This window comes from Polypterus senegalus, chromosome 6 (genome assembly GCF_016835505.1).
Source record: "Polypterus senegalus isolate Bchr_013 chromosome 6, ASM1683550v1, whole genome shotgun sequence".
NCBI lineage: Eukaryota > Metazoa > Chordata > Cladistia > Polypteriformes > Polypteridae > Polypterus > Polypterus senegalus.
The window spans coordinates 5,899,414-5,923,595 of NC_053159.1; the positions used below are offsets into that span (position 1 = coordinate 5,899,414).

Below are 24,182 nucleotides of genomic sequence, written 5' to 3' on the forward strand. Positions count from 1 at the left end.
GGACTTTCATTAGTTGTCAGTTATAATCCTCAAAATTCAAAGAAATAAACATTTGAAATACATCAGTCTGTGTGTAATGAATGAATCGAATATACAAGTTTCACTTTTTGAATGGAATTACTGAAATAAATCAACTTTGTCATGATATTCTAATTTTATGACCAGCACCTGTAGACTGGCATCTTAGTGCGTGAGTGGGTGGGTGACCAAGCCCAAAGAGAAGCCTTCATCCCTGTGAGAAGGTTAGTGAGTGTACCTCAGGAACAAACAACACACCACCCGCTCTGTGCCATTTATAGCCTGGAATGGCTCCAGGTCCCCACAACCCTCATTTATCGGACTTTACAAGATGGATAGCTGCATGGATGACTGATCAGTCAGTTGACACGACACACATGAAGCACAGAACATTTCAATAACAAACCCTGCAGAATCTCAAAGGGCTGATTTAACATGGGAAGTCATTGTTTTCGCTCTTTAAGAACTGCGCATTACCATCACTTGCCAAGCGCATCAACATCACAATCTCTCGGGAGCTTTAAGAAAAAAATCATTTTGACATTCCTGCAGAAAGTTTTATAATACAAAATATTATAAATTTAATTAGGCTAAAGAAGCAGATGTTGAGAAGGTTCACAACTTTCTTTGGTCTCCATTTTTGTCCCTCCCTCTGCCCCCCCCCTCAGCCTCGAGACAGTGAAACACAACGTGTGTGGTCACATTTACATCATTTACGGCACTGGAATCAGGCAAAGAAATCAACTGGACAAGAACCTACGTAAGGCACCTTCAATTCTGGTGGAGGCTCAGCAGTCTCATGTTGCACTGATTAACTTTGCCTAAATCTCTACGCCCTCGGAGACCTTCTTGCAACTGTTAGGCAAAGCGAGCAACACTTGAAAGAAGTTAGCAGCACCCAACGAGCGACTAGCCGACTAGCCTGCTGGCATCAGCATTGGCCTCTGTGTGCAGCCAGTTCAAGTGCAGTTGGCTCGGTGATTTACTGAATTTCATCAATGGTGTCAGTTGCACCTTGTACGTTTTTGTTTCAGTAGTTTTGTCTTTATAGTTTTTACAGTTCTTTGGCAGTGTGTAAAATAATCAGTGTTGCAGTAATTGTGATGCTCTGCATAAAAAAAAATGTGTTCCATTCAAATTTCACTTTTTCTGGGTGAATTGTGACTTTCCTTAAAAAGTATTTGGCGTCCGGGGGTGCCTTAAAACTTATGTGCATCTTTCTGTTCAGTTAGCCCCACCCTAGTGGTTGGCCACATTTGTGTTTCCAAGCAGGCCATTCAAGAGACTAAGCTATTGTGCATTGCCTGTGCTGTAGTTCCACAGATAATATGGGATAAAGGAACTGGCACAGCAAATGTTTTTATTCTTCCATGTGTGTGTCAGATTTACAATGCGTTTTCCCCACCAGGCAATTTAATCAATCTGTGCTGCTCACATAGGGCTTTTCTTCCATCATCATCCTGTATGGGACCCGACGGTCATTCTAAATGTGACCTGACATCAGTTAGGTTGTGCTTAAAGGATGAACACATTAAAACTTTGTTGATCAATCCAACCACCTTCAACGGATTAGAAACGCCAGATCCTGTTCTGGGTGCAAAGCAGGGCCCAACCTAGGACAGGATGCCAATCCATTAAAGGCCACATTCCTGCTCTCATCATGCTGGTTCAGAGTAGGCACTCACAGTGCCCTCCATAATGTTTTGGGACAAAATCACATTTTTCTTTGATTCCCCCCTCTGCTCCACAGTTTAGAATTACAAATCAATTCACAGATTGTGATTAAGGTGCCTCATTTAAGGGGATTTGCACACATTTCAATAACTGTGTAGAAAATGTGTTGTGACCGAAATTTGATTGCCCCGTGGGGAAAACATCTTTGCCCCAAACATTATGGAGAGCTCTGTACAACACATACAATTTAGTGCAGGAAAGCAGAGTATGAAATGCAATAGGGTGGACATTTGTGACCGTACCTGTCTTCCCAGCGCCACTCTCGCCTGTGATGAGGATGCACTGATCTTTATCTTGGTCTCTCAAAGATCTGTACGCTTCATCCGCCAAGGCAAAACTGCAAAGAGAAGAAAGAAACCATCAGCTATAATTCTGAGCCGCATTGATGACATGGGTTTGACCTGAAGTTCACCCACAAGACCAGCTTCAGGTTTTTGTTTATTTTATTTGAACACGAGCAAAAAGACGGCTTGATGGAAAAAACTATTGTGCACGAATGCAAGAAAAACTCTGTTGTTCTTCACTTAATTGAATTAAAGCAGAGCTGATTAAATTCATGAATCCAATTCCAAGCCTGGCTTCCAAAACTCGTGAGATTCAGCCAGGGAGGACACCGTGGGAAGTGCACAGAGAGTTGTGTAAGGCTGTTCAAAATCACACCATGTGGATGCTAATGGACTGAACCGACATTGAGATGAGTATCCATCTGCACACAGTTTAGAGGGTCTCTGCCCACACGGACTGCCAAGACTGCGAGTGTGTGGGCAGAACATTAGAATAAATGTTTACCTTCACGTGGCAGGTCATAAATGAACACATGAACTTTCAGAAACATTTTAGTTTAGTGGAACTTTCATGTAAAATAAGCACATAGAGTTCTTCTACATTGAACACTTCTGAGGCATGGCTGGTTCAATTATTTGAGGATTATGATGAGGATTTCTCCAGTGCCTTCAGCAGCGTCCAACCAACCATGTTAAGGAGTAAACTCTGAGATAGGCGGGTGGCTGAGCCTGTGGTGTCCTCCGGGGTGATGGGACAATCTGTCAGGTAGACCACAACTTGTGAGGCTCAAGGACTGTGTGAATAACACTGGGGGACCACACGGAACTGCTGTGTTCAACCTGTACACCGTGGACTGTTGTCGGATCAGTACTAAAACATCACCTTTGGCATCGATACCAGCTTTCAGATCTTAGCAGTGGGTGCCAGTTTCAAACCAAAAAACAAATAACTGCTATATCAAGATCACTCGTTTATGCACGAACTGATGGCAGAAACGGCCATTTGCACGACTGATAGCACACATCGGGGATGTGTTAGAATGGAAAACATTTGGCGAAATCAACTGGACACTTATGCAAACTTCAAAAAAAGGGAACCTCTCAACTTTTGGAGATGACATGATGTGGGGTGTGCTGGGAGTCGGATAATGTAAGCGAAGGTTGAAGGGGTGTACCTAATAAACTGGCCACTCGGCATACAGCACAATTAAAACATCATGCATTCACCGGGAATGAGGCGAAAATAAAAATGACAGTGAAAACGATTAAACGGCAGATCACATGGCACGGACTCCCACAGCAGGCGGCTGATCTTCTGCGTCCGTATTTAGTGCCAGCGTGTTTTCTCTTCCTTAGTCCTGTTTATGTTGACCCACGGATGATACACCTAGTCTTTGAAGAGGCACAAACAACTAATTTTAGAGCCGTGCCTCAGGGCTGAGTCAATCTGCCACCTATAATCTTCTTAATCTAAAGACGGGCACACCGAAACAACAACACTTGGCAGGATCCCATGTGTCTCATGACCGTCTCCCACTCGTAGTCTGGTGGCATAAAAATAGCAGAGGATCTAAATTCAGAGTCTGGAGCACGCGACTTCAAACTAAACGTGTCCCGATTAAGTAAAAAAAGAAAGATGACAGAGGACCTCAAAGAGAACTAACAGGCTGGGTTACCAGCCGCTCATAAATGAACAATTCCAGCGATGGGACAGGGTATTTTGTGAGACACTGACACACATCTGATTGCCCTAATGACTTGACAATGACGGTGACCTCATTGGACAGCACTATTATACACACAACATAAGCCACCCATAACAATAAGAGACGTCCAACACAGGTCAGCAAAGCTGATCATCAGCATCAAACGTGCAATGGGAACCATCCCTCAAATATCAAACCTGCAAATCCACACACGTCAATCCACACACATCAACATGGCTACGCATCAGCATCAAATGTGCAATGGGAACCAGCCCTCCATTATCTAACCCACACATCCACACACGTCAGCACAGCAGATCATCAGCACTAACGTGTAATTGTAATCATCCCTCGATTACCAAACCCACGTCATCCAATTCAGGGACATTAGAGGAGCAAATACAGTAGCCTATCATGGCAGGACTGAGCACAATCAAAACTATCCATTTTTCAGTAGTCAGGCTTCTAATAACTGAAAACGGGTGTATGGAAAGGTACATTAAAAGTGCAACAATTTAACACAACATGATTTTCTAGTCTGTCAATATGTTGAACTTCAACAGTTGCAAGAGTGGGAATCACAGGGGATGCCAAATTATGCAACAGCTCTGTGACTTTTCAACAATTTCAAAGATCTGCGAGCTCACTGCATTCTGATACCCAATTAACATGCTGCCTGCCCACCCGCCCACATGAGTGGCAGAACAAAGGTTTTCCAGGTATGGCGAGTTCAACAATGGTCTCCACACATCTTTTCACTTATTTCTGTCCTGTTGTGGCACGACAAACACGAGACATTGAACGGATGATCCAAAACCCTTACGTTGCTTCTTGAGCTCACCACTCATTAGTTAGTAACTCTCACATACGCACAACAGCCCAGCCTATGACTTGAGACAGTCAAGGATCACAAAGACTTGTAGTAATAAAATGCATCTTTGCAATGGTGTGTGATGCACCACCTGCTGGAATGACAAATGCAATCAATGTGTAGGATTTGTTAAAGCGGTGTTTGTGATGTGTCATCTGTTGGAATAACACATGCAATGCATTTTACTACTACATACACTGCACAATACATTACAAATGATGGTGCACTACAAAAAGTCTATGTTGACTGCTTAGATTTCAACCAGTCTTAGATGCTGCTACTATTATATTAGGATATCTATTGGAATGGAAAATGTAAAATATTTTACTACTGCAAATACTTGTTATGCACCATCTGTTGGAATGGCACAGCCATATTATTGGAGGGATACACAGACATTTGTTGCACTACCTGTCAAAGGAGGATTAAAAATCTAAGCAATAAACGTAAACCTAGGAATTAACACTTGTAGTGCACCATCCACTGGAATGTATTTTGTAATGCATGTAGTAATAAAATGCACTTATCATTCTAACAGACGGCTCATAACAAACATTTGTAGTAATAACATGCATTATTACAAAGAGAGGCCTCCACCTATAGAGTTGCAGCACTATATGTCACCACAGGTCTACACCAGCAGTTTCAGGATGGAAGTGATATCGCCACACATCTGGACCAGGAATTAAGTGATGGAGGTTTATAGGTTGGCACAAATCAAACTGACTGACCCCAAATCGTAACCATATGTAGTACACACTAACCCCTCTCCTTAATTTCCATCCTAAAACTGCTGGTGTAGACCTGCGGTGACATACAGCTGGATGGTTTGTGATGTGCCACCTGTTGGAATGACAAATACAATGCACGTCTCTGTTATATGCCATCTGTTACGTTATTTGTTAAATCAGTGTTACTTTTTGTGATGCGACATCTGTTGGAATGACAAATGCAATGTATTTTAAATTTTCCACAAATGTCTGTGATGCACCATCTGTTGGAATTAGAGGCATAACCACCAGGTGGACACACATATACTTATCTTTTTATTAAGGTGGATAAAGGCAGATTTGTGACTTATTTAAGGGGAACCTTACCACCACCCTGGGACCCAATTGATGAATCAAACTAACCAAATTAATCAAAGGAATCAATTTGGTAGGTTGAAAACATCGAATCAGCAATGCCCACCACCACACTGCATTCCAATAGCCAACATGGTACCCGAGGCTGCAGTCTCCAGCCGTCTTTTTCTATTATCTCTCAGTACGACAAGAACAAAATGTTAGGCAGACAAGCCTCCCTTCTGTTTGCGGCGTCCAAAATGCTGACCTGCCTTCTTTTCATGCACCGGGCTTCCAGATGTGTGCTAATCGACTGTCAACTTTCATATGTGTGTGCAAAAGCTCACCCTATGAGGGTCGGAAAGAGACACTGACCGAGTCGCTGGGGATGCCAAACTACACGACAGCCAGTGACAGGTGCACTGGTTTCCTGTGACAGACTGGCACCCCCTCTACAGGTATTACTCCTACCTCATGCCCAATGATGGCTAGGAAAGGCTTTGCTTTCCCACGGTCCTGCTTTGGGTAAGTGGATTTAGAATATGGATATACAGTACATACACTATACAATATAAATAAACACAAACAATCGCACACATATTTATAGAGCTTAACACTTCCAGATTGTCGGCTCCTCCCTTGCCGTCGCCACAAAAGTGAGACGGCAGTTCAAACGCAGAGCCGCAAGTGTGTCCGTGCGAGCATAAACTGAAGCAGGTGCTGCTGCTGCCAGACCAAAATTACAACCCCAGCGTGTCCCTCAAAATAGACCCACCATTCATTCACAAATCTCGGCTTTGTGTCGGGGCACACCCTGCCTAAAAACAGCCACCCTCTTTGCTGTTACAAATTTACAATGCGCGGGGGGATGAAAGCAGTGAAGCAGCCATTAGCAGAGCCCGGGGTTTTAGTAACTCCATGAAACGTGGGGTCCTTGTTTTCCGATTGTTTTTATGATTTGTATTGATATGATGCATTTTCAAATGGGCAGCATGGTGGCAGCACTGTGGGGTTCACATAACAGGTGTTGCCTATGTGGCGTGGGCATGTATTTCCTGTATTCTGGGTGGGTTTACCTCCGGGTGGTCCGGTTTGCTCCCAAAGACATGCCGGTAAGGTGGACTGGCGACACTCAATTGGCCCACGTGTGTGAGCATTCTCCTGGTGCGAGATTTGTTCCTGCCTTGCACCCTAAGCTAACTGGGATAGGTCGAGCCCCCCAGCCCAGGATTAAACAGGTTAGACAATGACATGATATTTTAACTCAGTTCAGGGTCAGGGTGGCCAAAGCCCATCGCAGCAGCAACGCAGAAACAATAGGAGCCAACCTCAGACATGGCGGCAGTACCCCAGAGGGACCATTGGTGCACACATAAGACCCCAGATTACAATCAGCAGTCAAAGTAGCATGAACATGACACAGAGTACGGTGGGTTTTCACAAAGGAAGAACATTCAAACACCACATAGATAGCAGCTGGACTGGGATTTGAACCCCTTATCTTTGAATTGTGTGGCCACAGCCCATCCACTGTGCAAACATGAACCTAACATCACAGCATCAATAAGGGGCACAGCCGACTGCAGCGTAAATAGGGCCGACGTCCATGGCGCTCCTCTAAAAGGCCACAGTGGCTCTGCTCTCCGCGCTTTGTCTCACTGGTGGCCGAGTGCCAGGGCTTAGTCATCAATTCTATCAGCGCCCAGCATGTGGCCAGTGACCTGCTTTCAGGTCAGCAGCTTCTCTGAACTGCCCTGCTGAAAGGACGATGAACCTTCATCCCACCACCCCCCTTATTCTACTCCCAACACCCCAATTAAAGAGCACAAAGAATTGGGCATTGCCATTCAAAGCCCGGCCTGTTCATGCAGCGTAGAATTGGGGGCTGCCATGGCGGGCTGCTTTCATTTACAACAAGAACAGGAGGACATGAGGAACTGTAAGTCGGGTCCATCTCATCTTTCTAAAAAAATGCCTTAATAAAGAAGCTCCATCTGACCAGGATGGGTACTGCCATGCCCAACTAACATGCTACTATCCACTGTAAAGACAGATATATTATAATAAGAGTTAAGAAGCAAAAGGATAGTGAGGCTCCCAAAGACAGGTGACCAGACTGGAAAACGTAACAAGCATACTGATGAGATGAAGGTGGCGACCAGGACATGTGTGCCATGTGGCTCCTGGATAGCCAAAAAAGGTAGCACTAACTTGAGAACAACACATGGTGGAGACGCACCATGGAGGAAGCACTGAAGACAGCTGGACTCACTTGCTGAACTGCACTGAAGATGGCACAAAACAGACAGCAATGGCGACATTATGTGCCAGTCAGCATGAAGGACAGAGGTTAAACAAAAAAAAAAAAAAAAAAGCAAAACTGACCTTCAAAAACAGAACACATCCCAGGCCTGTCGTAGTACATTCCAGAGGTGCCCAAGCATGCCAGTGTTCTTATCTAGTGGACAGTCACAGTGTTTTTCTGACAGACAGATGCCACGCCAATACAAACGGTGATCTGACCAATTATAAACCCACCTTGGAATCCTCAAGAAAGAAAAAGGCAGCATAGTGAGGGAGGTGGGCAAACCTAAAAGATGGCAACTCAATAATGGGCAGAAAAGAGTGGATACTTTTTATCTGGCACACTTGCCGGGGGTATTCCAAGCTCTACCCATGCAGGCACCATTGTTAGATGGACTGGTGTCGACTTTGAGAGAGTGGTCTTCATGGTGAGCTGTCACCACATGCACTTGATGACACCCTTCATATCCCCTCCCCAGCCCGAATAATATAGTTGGGATGTGATGGCGTTCTCAGCCCACATCTGAAAGATCTGGAAAGGAAGAAATCGGCCATGCGGTGGATTAGCCCAGGGCGTTGCCATAAACCTTCCAGAGATAACGGCTCTTCATGTCTCAATGTGTTCGATTTTCATTCGTGAGAGTATTTAAAGGATAAGTGTGCGTCTGTCTGTGTCCCCGTCCTGTTGCTATGTCTCTGTCATTCCAACAGATGGTGCATCACAAACATCCATACTAGACATTTATCTGCGGCTTGTGTTTTTTTATATGGAGAACAGTGAATACACAAAGAAAACAGTTTTGGTTGGACTGATAAGCTATTGAGTGTAAATCGCACAGGTGGAAGGTGAAAAAAGCGGGCGAGAAAATGGAACAAACAGGGTCCAATCAGAGAAGAGCTGCATAATAATCGCTAACCACTCTGAGCGTGATTATATAGTCTGCTTTTTTAACTCTATGCTCTCGTCCCATCCACACTGCAACGCTGAGCCGACGTTTTCAGAAGCATCTGTTTTGTTGGGGGATAAACATGGCAGAGTAGTGTGGATGACAGGTAAAAATGGTTGGTTTTCGCCTGCATCTATAGGCGAAAGCGTAGTAGTGTGGACGCAGCCCAAGATTTAAAAAGGCCATCGTGCGCTTCTCTTTCTTGCTAATGTGGCAATGGTCCAGAAGTAGAGGATTTCATGGAGGGCAAATACTTTCTCATCGTCATGATACAGGCCGAACTTTCTGGCAGATGCCCAACAGTTCGTACAATCGTTGGCTTCATGAAACAAAAACAAAATAATAAATCCCTCCATTGGCATGGCACCATTTGGGATGCGGACAAAAGGGAAGACCCAAGAGGTGGACGAGGCCCATCTACTGTATCAGCGGTCCGTCCCGTCACAAGAGGCCTTCCAGACAGGCAAAGCTGGCTAAGCAATTTTCAGATTTAAGGCCATAACGTCACACTTTTCTTTTGAATTTAAAAGAAGGAAGAGGAAACCGACTGGCAGCAGCAAATAAGGCCTCGGTTAGAGGAGAGACCACAACGCAGCCAAATGTTTCATCAGACGCTCTTAATTGAAACCGTATGCCATGCAGGCGTGGAAACAAAAAAAAAAGGGAAAAAAAAGGGACCAACGTTTGAAGCAACACACACAGGCACTGCAGCCTACCTGGACCATCCAAGACAGGGAAGCTAGTGGCAGGTTATGGGGCAGAATACCCCAAGGTACCAGGTAGTGACAGCAGTGCCTTTGCCTGTAAAATGCCCCCGCTGTGATTGTGTGGTTGTTTGGTCTTCAGCTGTTCTGTTTTTATATTCCATGAACCGGATATCTGCTTTTCATTCACAATTCTCCAATCTTTTTTATTTTTTTTATTTTAAGGACTGACTACTTAGCTGTTTAGAAGCCAAACTTCCCCATAAGGCAGAACATTAAAGAGGATGTTCATCCACAACATGACGAGAGAGTCTGTGGTAAGAACTGCATGACTAATGGACCCAAATTATTTTAGACGGATCAGATTACTGTCATGGAAATAAACGGAGAAGCATTAAAGAGGCACCAAGCTACACTTACTAAAAATATCAATCCTGCAGCGTGCTGGAGTAAGGAAAAAAAAAAAAAAAAAGGAAAAGAAACAAGGATGGATCCGAGTAACAAAAAGCAGCAAGGCACCCAATTCCCAGACTAGAATACTGGGAGTGTGAACTGGCCTGATGTGTATCCAATGATGAACCCAATGTGAAACTTGCCATTTGATGCTGCAGCAGAAAATACAATGACATAAGATCTGCTTAATCCAATTCAGGATCACAGGAGGACAGAGCCCAGCTGAGCAGCACTGGACAGAAAGTAGGAGACAACTCCGGATGGGATGCCAGCCCAATGTGGTGCCCACTCACAGACACAAACCCACACTCACAACAGGGACATTTCATTTCACACTGGCATTCAAGGAAAAGTCATGCAAGGACCTTCATGGCCTTATAAACGGTCTTGTGAAAAAGTAAGTTCACCCCAACACAAAGGTTGACTTTTTCAACAGATCTTCATTCAAAGAGTGCCAACGGATAAACAGTGTAGATCCTGCAGACCCCATGATGACATTTGGAGGTTTTTTGAGTCTTCTTTTACTATCAAACAGTCAGCTCATGGTCTGAATTTACTCGGCTAGACAGTCCAGTATAGGTTAGCAGTCGTATGAAAACTACCGTATATACTCTCATATAAGTATCGATCATAAAATCAGACCCCGACTTATATGCCCATTCAAAAAAAAAAAACAACACGACACTTAAATTTTATTTTATTTCCTATTTATTTATTTTTAGCATCTTCTTGCTTCCTCCTGGCTCACACCAGTTTATCAGACGCATCCAATTTTGTTGCAGCAGTGCAGTTATCGATTTCTTTCCCAACTTCAATTACTTTTCATTTTAAACCAGCTTCATATTTTCTTCTGATTGAACACCCCTTCATAGATAAGTGATGCTCTTACAATAAAGGTGTATGAGTGTGTGAGATACAAAACACACAAAACCGTGCAAATGCCGCTTCAGAATAGTTTGGGTATTAATTAATATTTAGTTAGTTTAATTAGTATATCATTTTAATTTTTATTTTAATTTCCTACTAGGTCTTATTTTTTTTTTATTTTTCATTATGTAAAGCACTTTGAGCTTCATTTTTTGTATGAAAATTTGCTATATAAATAAATGTTGTATTGTATCGTAATTACTGTGTGGTCACGTAGGCAACATACATTGAAACAAAGGGGCCATGTGCTCCATGGTTACTCTCTCAGGTGAGCATTAGCATATCGTAATCTCCTGGACCAATAGCGTGAGTTTACTGCATTTGACTTATACGACCGACATTATAAAATACTGGAAATGATATGGTAAAAATCAGGCCCCCCGACTTATCCACGGGAGAACTTATACACGAGTAAATACGGTACGTCATTTGTAGAGAATTCTGCTTATGGTGGAAAGACCGATTTCAGAAATTAAATCCCTTGTCAGACTCCTAGACATCTACAAAGCTTCTTTCTGAGGGCCTTAGAGATCATTCTCATTATCAAAATGAACCAAAATGTGGATTTGTCACATGGAAAAAGCAAGACCAGCAGTACATTTGCCACCACTTCAAATCCATCAAATTAGAATCAGGTGTTGCAGAAGAGGTGCCAATGATTAGGACCACCTTAGGGAGTCTGCAGGTGGATCTAAATGGCTTATTTAAAACACAGATAGAGGGTCTCACATTCTCTTTGCTGTTGACGTGTGTGGTGTCATCATGCCAAGATCCAAGATGATCTCCAATGCCCTCAGAAAGAAGGTTGTGGATGCCTAGGAGTCTGGACTTAAAAAAAAGATCACCAACTTTTCTAAAATCAATCATTCCACTATAAGGAAAATCCTCTACAAATGGAGTAGTATTTATAGGGCTGCTGATCTGTTCAGTACTGGCTAGTCCAATACATTCAGACCATGAGCTGACCATTTGATAGTAAAAGAAGTCTCCTAGAACCTCAAAATTTCGTCATGGGATCTGCAGGTAACTGCAAGTAGAAAGAGATCAGCATGTGAGGTGTTTCAGAAAAAAAAAAGCCCTTGCAGTCCAAAAAGATCATCAAAGTAAGCCTACAGCATGCCACTGAACATTGAGGCAAAGATGGCCCTGCAGAAAACTGCTCTGGACAGATGAATCGAAGATAAAAGTTATGAAACAAGGGGGTGGAAATGTTCAGGTTTGTAAGGGCCTGGGCCTGCTTAGTCATTGAATTATCTAAAAGTGTGCTTGAGGAAACCGTGATCTAGTCCATCCGAAAATTCAAGAAGAGCCAGAAACCGACCTTTCCAAATGATAATCGTCTGAATCACACATACTTGCGTCTTTTTAGTGTCACCAGATCTGCATCTTTGGAAGGAAAGCGGAGCTCAGTGAGGAAACTCAGCAGGAAAACATGGAAACTCCAGGCAGGGAATACCAGCAACGCGACTCTCTGCAAGGCAGCAGTGCTAACGCTCTGCCACCGTGTCACCTCCATGTGCAATTATTATCAGTATTCATTATTTAAATGAAGTTAATGACTTATCTGTAAAATGTGACATACATACTTTAATGCATTTCATCATGAAAGTGATGTCAAGTATAAATCTTAGGATTCTAAATGTGTAGAGAGTTGGAATATCATACTGTAACTGTAACGTGTTCTGTGTGCCACTGCGGTCAGGTCAGGAGGAAGCTCCAGAAAAAAAAGACGGCACAGAAGATGGTATGTGAGACTTTTATAATGTATTGTGTCGTTACGATCCAGAATATGCGACGCTTGAATATAAAAGCAGAACTTTTTTTCATTTGTATGTCAGCATTTTACTTCATCACATCGTGCCATTCATCAAACATCGAAGCGCGCACACCGATCCCGTAGGATCCTCAAAGCAGCTTTCTGTCACCTGTAGGTAGTAAGCAGAGACTCGGACGTCACATTCCAACTTTTATCACACCGCGCGGCCCCGACTTTTTGGTGGTACTGTAACTCGCGCACGCGTTGCGTTAATTTATGAAGACCTACTCAGAGGACGCATCAAATGAATGCTGGGAACGTGAGGCAGCCATGATGCGTGTGTCTTCCGAGTGTGAAGTATAAACGTGCCTTTAGGAGACATGGCCTTAAGGGTAAATCGGGCAACTCAGGTTATCACTGTCAATATCCATCATAATCATCATCTACAACCTATGATGTAATTTATAGGCTGCCAAGTATAAAGGATTTAATAAAATAAAAAAAAAAAAACTTTAAATAGTTCTACTTTGTAATAAATTATTAAAATACCAGTAACGGCGCACTGCTATAACGATAACGTGCAGTGAACCCACTTGACTAGTTTTCTTCCTCTTTCTTTGTACGTTTATCATTCGTTTGCTCAGAGGTTGATGCGCTCGCTTTTTCCTGAGCAGCTCTCGTTTTCTCCACCCTATCGTCCCGCTTCTTCTCTTCTTTCATCGGAATTTTTTCACGTTAAAACTGATTAAGTCAGCGTTTGTGTTGCGATTACTTAGTACGAGATGGCACTTAAGTCTTCAATCTGCCTCAAGAATGATTTATGTTATGAAGAGGTAGGGGAAGTGACCAGGAAGGTGGTAGGGAATGCGAAAGGCGTCCGTACACATGTACCGCACAGCTGCCCGCATACCGAGAGTTGATTGTACAATAAAATAAAGTAAAAATAAAAAAAGACGAATAACCTTGGAGGTCAACCATCACCCCCTGAAAACGGACAGTAGACGTCATGTAGTATATGTGTACCAAATTTCAGGTCAATAGTTCAAACGGTTTGTGAGCTCCAGGTGATTTAAAATCCTGGACAGACAAATGGACGGCCACAGTAGCATATTATGTATAAAGAAGCACACACCCACTTAGGGGTGAGATCTGTTTAAAATAACATGGCTGACCTACACTGCTTGAAGGGTTGAAGTCCCCCTTTCTCCAGACCCCCATACCCTCCTGCCTCTCCAATCTCCCATCTCGCTGAGATGTAACTACAATAAAGGCTCCCTGTTTAAAGCCACAGCCATAGCAGCGTTAACAAGCAAACACTTAAAATTCCAAAGGTTTCCGCGTCCATTAAAAGAGGTCGATGACTCGGTGTGGTCTTAACCTCGGAGCCTTTCGGGTGGGCGGTTTGGGGGGTTTTCACTGTTGACTGTCATTGTGCTCTAACTGTAGTCTGACTATCGTCTCGCCATCTCGTCCTGTCAGCATTACGTGTGGCACCCAGCTGCAGCAGGTCACTTCTGCTGTTAAACAAATAAACTTCATTTTATATAGCGCCTTTCTATTTACAACAGCATTCCAAACACAGGGCTGTAGTACAATCTGTCCCACTGAGAGGTGCGTGTATGAGTTGAGCGTGGGCAGGTTCATTAAGTCACAAGAGTAAGTCGAGGTGTGGAAAAGAATCCGTGACCTTTATTTTATATAGTGCCTTTCCCTAGTGGGCATCGATCTCAAGGTGTACAGAATTTCAGCTGTAAAGAAATGTGTCAGGGACAAAGCAAAGGAATGTGAAGTGACACACTTACAGTGTTACAATTGGCAGGGAGAACCAAAGCTGTGACCTTTATTTTATATAGCACCTTTCTGACGAGAACACAATCCCAATGCACTTTACCTGAACCCAAGCGACTCCCACCGCTGTTGCCACACAGCATTGTTCACGACTGGAGCTCGGGCAGGTAAAGCGACTCACAGGCCAGGAGTGCATTCATGGCAGTTATTTAATAAAAGTACCAAAAGCAAAGCACTTCTCTTTCAAAGTACAGAGCTTTAGTACCAGAGGACATGTTACTGTACGTGAAAGCCAAAGAGAGCATTTGACAAGAACCACCTGATAGCAACTTATAAAGCATGGTGGTGGAAACGTTCTACTTTGGTGCTGCCTTGTCGCATCATGGCCTGGGCAGCTCACCATCACAGAAATCCCACTAGGTGCTTTTTTTTTTCATTTTTCCAAAGGGTGTTTGAGGGTAACATGAGACCATCGGTCAGAAAGCTGAAGCTCAACAAAAAGTGGACCGTGCAACAGGACAATGACCCCAAAGCATGCCAGGAAATCCACCAAGATGTGGCTAAGACGACAGACACGGAGGATTCTGGAATAACCAAATCAAAGCTGGGATCTGGGATGTAGTGGAGCATTTGAAACAGGATGTGCAGGCAAGATTCTCAAAAAAAAAAAAAAACGACAGGACATCACACAGCCGAATAAATTCTGCATGGAGGAGTGAGGTGAGCTTTCAGAAAGTCAATGTCAGAAACTGCTAGATGCCGAGGAGAAACGGCGACCAGGGGGGAAACACCAAGGGGGTACTTCGTTCACCCCCCGAGAGATTGGCATATCTGTTCATTTTTCAATGAATGAATTATTGCAAAGTCTGATTTTTTTTTATTTAAATTACTTCACCTTTATCTATATATATATAGTTTATATCAAAGATCAAGTCTTGATATGTTCAGATATGATACGAAAAAATTTCATGGTATATACATTTTCACATGACCATATACACTATACACATATACATATACATTATATATATACATATATATATTCATTCATATTCGTGTGTGCGCAGGTTTATCTTTTTGTTAGCACTGGAGCACAGGAAGGCTCAGTGGCTTTCTCAGGACCACACTGTCATAGATGTTTTCACTCTTGGTAGTCTATCCATTCAGTGTGGATAGAAGATCACAACAAATCTAAAATAATGAGAGTTCAACTGTCCCCATCCCAGTGTGGACTGGGAGTTCTTCTATCAGGAGGCTCTGGTTTGTCAGGTGCTGAATCACAGACGTTCAGTTTATATTTCCTTCCAGACGTGCGGCAGATTGTGCTGATGTTTCTGATCCTGCTGGTAAAGGAAGGAAGGCTGAGTGCATGTGGCTCGCATCCTGCAGATGCAACACAGTCGTACTTTGATAATTGAATCAAATATACAGACACTGGCCAAAAAGAAAAATTTTCAAGACGACAAATGCACTGAACATGTGTGTGTGTGTGAGAGGGTGTGCACTCTTCCGTTAGTGTCCATCATTCCAGCATATCTAAATTACCTTTATAGTCCACTACAGGCCATCTAACAACACTGGGTGAACCATCCATCATGCCTGATCCAATTTCAGGGCTACGGGGGGCCAATTTCTAATCATTGAGGCACCAGCCCAGGAGAAGAAGCCAGCCAGTCAGCCTCACTCTCACCAGGCTGATTTAGAGATGCCAGTCGCCCAAAGACATCCACACACCACTAACCCCGGTTGATCCAGTTCTGGGTTGTCAAAGTCATGTGACTCCAAGTAGCATCAGGTGCAAGCCAGGAGCCAACACAGGAGGAGATGCCTGCCTGCCTGCCAGCCAGCCACACCTAATCTTAACAGGCCAATTGAGAATCATCAATCAGCCACAGCCTTCCACCCATTACTGAGTCAATTTCGTGGCCATGGGTAGCATCTTAACTTGCTGGTGCTGCAGGTTTCTACTTTGCAAACTGTCCTGGGACAGCATTCACAACTGAAAGGTGCCATACGCAATAATGAGTCAATACCAAAGATATCTGCAAAGCAGGAACCAACCCAGCCAATCAGCAGAATCCATCTGCCAATTACAGACCCCAGTTAATCCAATTCTCAGTCACAGAGAGGCAAAGTCAATCCAGGCAGCATCAGGTGCAAGGCAGGGACCACCCCAGAAGGGAAAGCAAGGCTCCCCAGCCACCCAGTTACACTTGTTTCTATGCGCCATCGTTCATAATGGCACGCCATTTTGGAGCGAGATTAAACAAATCTGCTTTCCCCACCCTGCCTTGTCACAACAGAATAAAACACACAACAGAAGGTGGTCACAATATAAATGCCCGCTTTTTTTAAGGTTCTTGAAATGAGACATCTGCCGTCGTCTTCTACACACTTAGTGCTGCAGACTCGTCCAGGTTGAGGCCAAGCCCACAGAGTTAATGACAGGCACATCCCAAGAAGAACATGTGCTGCTAATTTGAGCACACGCCTCCAAACAGCAGGCACGTTTGTCTTTGGACCTTTGAGCTACTCCTTCTTTATGGCTATTTATATATATATTTTTTAATGGAAGCCACAAACAAACATCTTTAAACTGAACTTTCCCTCCTCAGGTCTGTGGTTCACACAAATCCACTTAGCCCTATCTGCATCACGGCAATGATAATAAAGTGACGACACCCCATAGCTGGTCTGCGTTTGTGTGATGAGGACAGGCCACTCCACCTAACAAGCTCGCCACTTCAATCCACCGCAGGCCCCCAAAAACAACATCAAGCCCAGTTTGCTCCTCACCACTTAATTCTTCTGGTTAAAAATCCAAGATGTCCTCCTGGTGTCTGCTATTCGAGGGTTTCTTTACATTTACCAACAATATAATTGTGTTGATTAAATAACAATATTAAACTTAATGACAAATTACAATAAAAAGAAAAAAAAAAGATAATCCTGGCCACTCTGGTTTGAATATACAGCATTTTCTTCTGTTTGACTTCATTTGCTTTACACAGATATTTAATTACATTTATATAGTGCCTTTCTAATGACAGTGGGGAGCCACTTCAACCAGCACCACCCATGTGCAGCATTCACCTGAATAAGGAGATGGCAGCCCAAACATTAGCTATTTGGTGGTTACAAAGAGACAGATTTTTGAGAGAGATTGTAGTCCAGAATGAATGAGGCTGTGGTGGGCAATTTAACCAGGATATCGGGGTACACCATAATCTTTTTGAAAGCTGGCCGGGATCTTTAATGACCACAGAGAGTCATCACCTCGGTTTTAGGTCTCATCTGAAGGACGGTGCCAGTTGTGACATCACTGCGTCTTTGTCATCGCACTGGGGTGGACCACAAAGTGAGCACCCCCTGCTGGCCTCACCCACACATCTTCCAACAGTGACCTAAACTTTAAAACTCCAGCAAACATTAAACCTAATGAATGAAAATTACAATACAAGAAAAAAAGAAGGGTCTTGTGATGGTGTGATTTGTATTAAGGCACAATATAAACTAAAGATAATTTCTAACTGTTCTTTCTAATTCCTCATATATTGCATTTTTTTTATATTTGACATTTTTGCATTGTCATCAGGGCAGCCTCTACATAAAGGCTAGACAGGCACACAGACTCGGAAGGCACTATATAACAAAAAGATGGGCATGAAAGGCACTATATAAGAAATAGATACAAAAATATATAGACTTTCAAGGCTATTTAAACAATACAAAGGCTGATAGAAATGAAAGGCACTATATAACAAATAGACATGAAGGTCACTATATAAGAAACATAAAAACACATAGAAATAAACAATGCCATATAAGAAACAGATACAGAGATATACGGTGCTTTTAATTTCTATATATCTGGATCTGTTTCAAATATAGTGCCTTTCATGTCAGTCTGTTTGTTATATAGCATCTTACATTTCTATCAACTTGTTATAAATACTATTTAACATGTAAGAAACACAAACAAATCTAGAAGAAACAGATACAAAGACATACAGAAAGCAATGAAAAGCACTACAGTATATCGTATAGCAAGTCATTACCTAGATTGACAGACATGTAAGGCGCTGTATAAGATGCATACACACAAATGAAATGCACAATAAGAAAAAGAGACAAACACTGACAGAAATCATCATTCATGGTGGCTCCCTGATCCATATTAACCCCACTTTCTCTTATGTTCTTTTTCCGGTTTTCAGTGATCTGCGCCACCACCACCTGATCAAAGCACCGTGAAGTATCTACATTGATGGATTAAGGGCCAGAAGTCCACATCACCATCAAGTTCTTCCATGTGAACCCTGAATACAATGAGAACTGATTGAGTCATTTATGTCAGGTAGAATGCCTAGAGGGGGCTGGGTGGTCTCATGGCCTCAGACCCCCTGCAGATTTTATTTTTTCTCCAGTCGTCTGGATTTCTTTTTTTGTTTTTTCTGTCCTACCTGGCCATCAGACCTTATTTTTGTTCTGTGTTAATTAGTATTGCCTAATTGTATTTTATATTTTCTCTTTTTTCTCTTTCTTTATCATGTAAAGCACTTTGAGCTACATCACGTGTATGAATATGTGGTAGAGAAATAAATGTTGTTGTTGTTAAATATAACAGACAAGCAAAAATGGGCACTATATATGAAATAAAAATGGACAGAAATGAAAGGCACTATATAAGAAACAGACTACAAAATATATAGAAAATAAAAATGCTATTTTGTGATGTGAGATTTTGCATATAAGTTGATATTTTGTACGTCTTTATTTGTAATTTAGGCAAAGCAATGTAATTTAGTGTCACTTTAGGGAGAAGCATTCATGTTTAACCCCACCTTTATGACTGAGCCTTTTTGAATTTTACGACCGAGTTGGGGAAGTGCTTGACACAAATGTTTCTCTGCTAAAGTCTTTCAACCCCCACAAAAAAGCCAGGTTGCCTAACTGGAAAACTTTAGCTCAACAAATGGTTTTGGGGGAATGGCAGCTGTTAAGATGTTCTATTTCCCCATTGGTCTGAGGTATGGCTGTTTGGAATTGGCTTGTCTCAGAGGCCTTTAAGTACTATGATGCCCTGTTGGCTCTAGGGGTTGGACAGAACATCTATAAAATTTACTTACTTAACCTCACACTCTCTCTCTCTCTCCCTTACTAACCACTGATGATGAAGGAGCATCTCTCTCTTACTGATCTGATGAAGAAGACCATCACACCATGAACTGAAAGAATAACACAATGGAGAGCATAGCTCAGCTTCAGCCATATTGAACAGACATGTGGCTGAAAGCTGAGCACAAATGATGCCTTGACTACAGACATTTTAATTAACTACAAGTCTGTGTGCCGCCTGAAACTACACATCACCATTTAATCAGGTTGTATGGTTTCCAATATTCAAATGTACTTTGCAAATTGTTATTATTTATGAAAATTACCAATAATACAGTGTTTAAATTGTAAATTAACTCCTGTTTGTCTTTACTATACCTAATTGCCTGAGGTTATAGATATAGAAGGGAAGATGGGGATAGGTTATATACCATAATACCTTATAAACAGTGGTAACTCTGTGAGCTTAGGCATTCTGACAAAGGCTACTTAATAATACAAAAGGGGAAAGTATAGCAAAATATATTACTCTACTAAGACAAAACAGCTATATAACAAATAGATAAAGAATGATAGAAATGAAAGGCACTATATAAGAAAGAGAAGCAAAGATATACCGAAAGTAATAAAAGGCACTATATAACAAGTAATAAGCTAGATTAATAAACATGTAAGGCACTGTAAAAGAAATATACCAAGAAATGAAAGGCACCATAAAACAGACAGAAAGACATGAAAGGCACTATATAATAACAAAAAGCAGAAATGAAATTCATTAAATAAATACAAAGACAGAAACAAAAGACACCTAATATAACAAGTGCTTGGCTAAAGAGACATTAAATGCACTATATAAGAAACAGATACCAAGACAAAAACAGACAATACAATACAAAGACACAGTAAAGAAGCACAAAGTTCATTTCTCGCTATCTAACAAAATGATGGAGAGATCTGAAAGGCACTACCTAAGAGATAGCATGTCTACTATATACTGCGCCTCACATTTCTAGGTAATACTACACACACCATTGACCAACCCTGTCTTTTCTGCCCATTTCTTTTTTTATTCTCCACGGAGTACACAGCCGCTGGCCGCCCCGACATGTTGCTCTGCAGGGCTCCGATTACAACACGACGTCACATTTAACAAGTGAACACTATGAGCCAACACGGGGAAAAAAAAATCGTGGCTTGTGACGATGTGAACCTGAAGAGCGCTATATAAAATAGAGATTACCTGAGGAAATGATCACCACCTTGCAGTTACAGGTGTGCTGAACGCTCTTGCACTTCATCTTGTTTGCTTTATAAAGCGCCTTTTCATGCTGTGATAATAAAATTCTTCCTCCAACGTGCCACTTAATGACTGTTTTTATATTTCATTTTGATCTTTTAAGTTCTACCCTCGTTTGTTTAGTGCAGAGCTCTTAATTTTCACCATGTGGCGCTTCACAGTGACAGCAAACTGGACAACACTGTAACCTTAATCACAGAACAGACAGTGCAATATTATAAAGAAAAGGAGACTTGTGATGATGTGACATGTGACGGGCGCTATATAAAGTGATTGCTTGATTGATGTTCTCCTTAAATTTTATTGTGCACCATAAACTGTTGTGTTCAATCAAATTTTGCATCGGGTCCTTTTTTGCTCGGGATCCCACTTATGACACCATGTGACCCTGAGCAAGTCCCTTCACCTGCTTGTGCTCCAGTTGGAAAAACTAAAGAGACCCCAAATGTATCTGAAATATTTTAACTCTCCTTCAATAAAGGGGTCTGCCAAATAAGTAAATTGAAATGCTCTCTGAAGGGCACTATATAAAAAGGACTGACAACAGCTGCCAACTCACACATAGGTGTGCCACGTTTATCTAGATTTGCCCCATGTCCCCTCCCGAAGCTGGTGGCAGACTGAGGTGACAAGGCTACACATGGTGAGAGGCACTGTCAGTGTGGGAGAGGACTTTCTCAGCGCACCATAAAGCCCAAGCGGGAGGCCCAGGGTGCCACCCTTCACCGAGTATTTGCTCAATCATCATAATGTGTCATGAAAAAAGCTTGCAAACAAAGATAAGTTTGTGAAAGACAAATATTTGACTTTTCATTTATATTGTAAAATACATGAATGTCTGGGTGCCTTTTTTTCCCCCACTTCAGCAAATAGTCAACTAAAGTACAAGAGCAGTACAGTATGGTGTAAGGCACTATATAAACTATGCACACTTTAGCAATGATGTTATATTAATGACTGCTTAATTGCCTGACTAAATATTATAAGGTTTCCAGCATCAAGCAACTGTATGAAGTCACAGCACAGAGCTGCTTCTTTACCCAGTCACTGTCACCAAGAAACACAATAAAAAGCACATCTGATTTATGGCAGTTCCTCCTTCTCCTCAGTTTTAAATACTTTCACAGACAGAGCCTTTTGACTTTTTACCTACAAACGCCTTCAAGCTGAAAACTTCACTTTTCAAGGCTGCGTTTTAAAAGCCAGCGGCAGGACGCAGGCACTTTGGTGAAAGATGGGCCTCGCCCACCATCTCTGGGTGAAGAGTTGGTTTTCAGGGCCGACGCTGTGCCCGCTGATAGAAATTTAGCTTGGAGGCATCTTAGGGGTCAATGTGAAAATGTAACTCAGTTTTATGATCAGTGGAAGGCCACCGCCAAACCCCCTGCCCTTTCACTGGATCTTTGTCTTTACAATGTGGAGGCTGCCCGTGCATCATCTGATCTGAGCGGCTCACTGCTTATGGGCTCTTTGATACAAGGACATGAAGTGTTGCCCCATGTCGACAGTTGGAACATGCAGGTATAAAAAAAAAAACATGCATTTTTAGGATTGACAGATATGAAAGGAACTACATATTTAGACAGAGAGAGATAGATTGGAAAGGCACTATATAACAGACAGACAAGAAAGGCACTATATAAAAGATAGGCACACAGGTAGATTGGAAAGGCAATATATAGATAAACAGACACAGACAGATAGATAGAAAAGACCCAATTTAATAGACAGTGCTTTGTATTTGTCCAAAGGGAAAATGTTTCTTATTTTTTTGAGTTTCCATAAAAGCTACAACAGGCCAGCCCAATTACTACAAAAAGAAAATGTTCACCTTGGCTAAAGATAAGGGGGCAGTCACTGCAAGGCACTATAAAGGCACATTTCTGAAAGTGTAAAGGGAGACCGATGGTGTTTTTTGACATATAACTGCTGAACAATTGTGGCTAAAAGTCCTCAATGCCAATGTGTCGCAGACAGTATGTGCAGCGCTGTTCATAATGGCTGTAGGTTTTGTCTTCATTCTCTGTTCCATTACAACCTCCAGCAGGTCCAGAAGGCTTGCTTTTTTATTTATTTTTTAAATTATTTTGTTAATTCGGTGGGCTGTTCGTAAAGTGATGTTACCAGCACAACAGACCACAGTACAGGAAAACCAGACTTGGAGAGGAACAGGTGAGGGCAGTGCAGTTTAGTGATTTATAAAGGAGCCCTGTATGAGAAGATGGGAGGGAACAAATTTTTCACTATCACATGAATTACAGTCGAGTAATGTCACATGACATCTGCTCAAAAAAAAAAAAAAAAAACACTAAGGTCACAGGGTGGTCCAGGCTGCTGAAAAGTCAATCATCAGAATTCAAATAGTGTCTCTATACGTTCATAAGCCCAAACGTTCTGGCTTCTCCCATATGAAGTAAATAAATTTGCCGACACGGCATATACTAGATGGTAAACGGGTATCAGGTACGGATAGGGGTCTTTGATGACGTCTTTCTAAGGAGACATCCGAGTAAGAATTTCATTGTAGTTAGTAGACATGGCTTGATTTGTAGCACTGGGTACAAGGCATGAACCAGCTCTGGATCGAGAGCCAGTCCAACATTTTTACAAATTAAACACTGATCCTTTCATTCCTCACTGCCCAGTATTAACCAAAACATCCATCTTCAGGTGTCAACATAAAACAAAATTCAGTTTCTCAAAGTGGAAAACCAAGCAGCAGCAGAAAAAGCCTAAGACCATAAACCATAACATGGCAGGTCATCTCACACCTAATAAAAAGCCACACGGCTGACATACACACAGTCGCCTGGGAGCCTCTGCAAGGGCTGTGACTGATGAGAATGCTGTGTTCCTACTTCAGTACCTCGCCGACACGACCTTCTGAGATTCTCCAAGACAAAACAATCCATGAAGATGTTTTTTTGTTTTCATGCCGACCTTGAAGCCATAGGACGTTAGGCGAGCAGGCAAAAGCGCCGCCACAATTAATCCATTCCTCTCATTTTAAGGGCCCAGCCTGGCTGCCCTTGCTTTCTGCTACTAAAAAGCCTCTTCATGTGAGTGCACATTCTGGATAAGATGAATTTCTGCTTTTTGAAAACCTGGAGCCACTATGGCCCTCTAGGACTGGAGTTGGAGGTCCATGTCTTTGAGTGTACTTTTTCCACATGACTGTATCGTCAACAAATTCAAATTGTTCAAAGTACAC

General features: G+C 42.3%; 1 protein-coding gene across 9 annotated transcripts in view; it reads right to left on the reverse strand.

Moving 5' to 3' along the window:
- The window catches only part of myo1b (myosin IB), a 220,772-nt gene that overhangs the window by 137,279 nt on the left and 59,311 nt on the right, over window positions 1-24,182 (reverse strand). For all 9 annotated transcript variants that reach the window (XM_039755322.1, XM_039755325.1, XM_039755323.1 and 6 more), the window contains exon 4: window positions 1,995-2,089. In XM_039755322.1, the coding sequence (XP_039611256.1) occupies window positions 1,995-2,089 (95 nt within the window). The remainder of the gene's footprint in view (window positions 1-1,994; window positions 2,090-24,182) is intronic.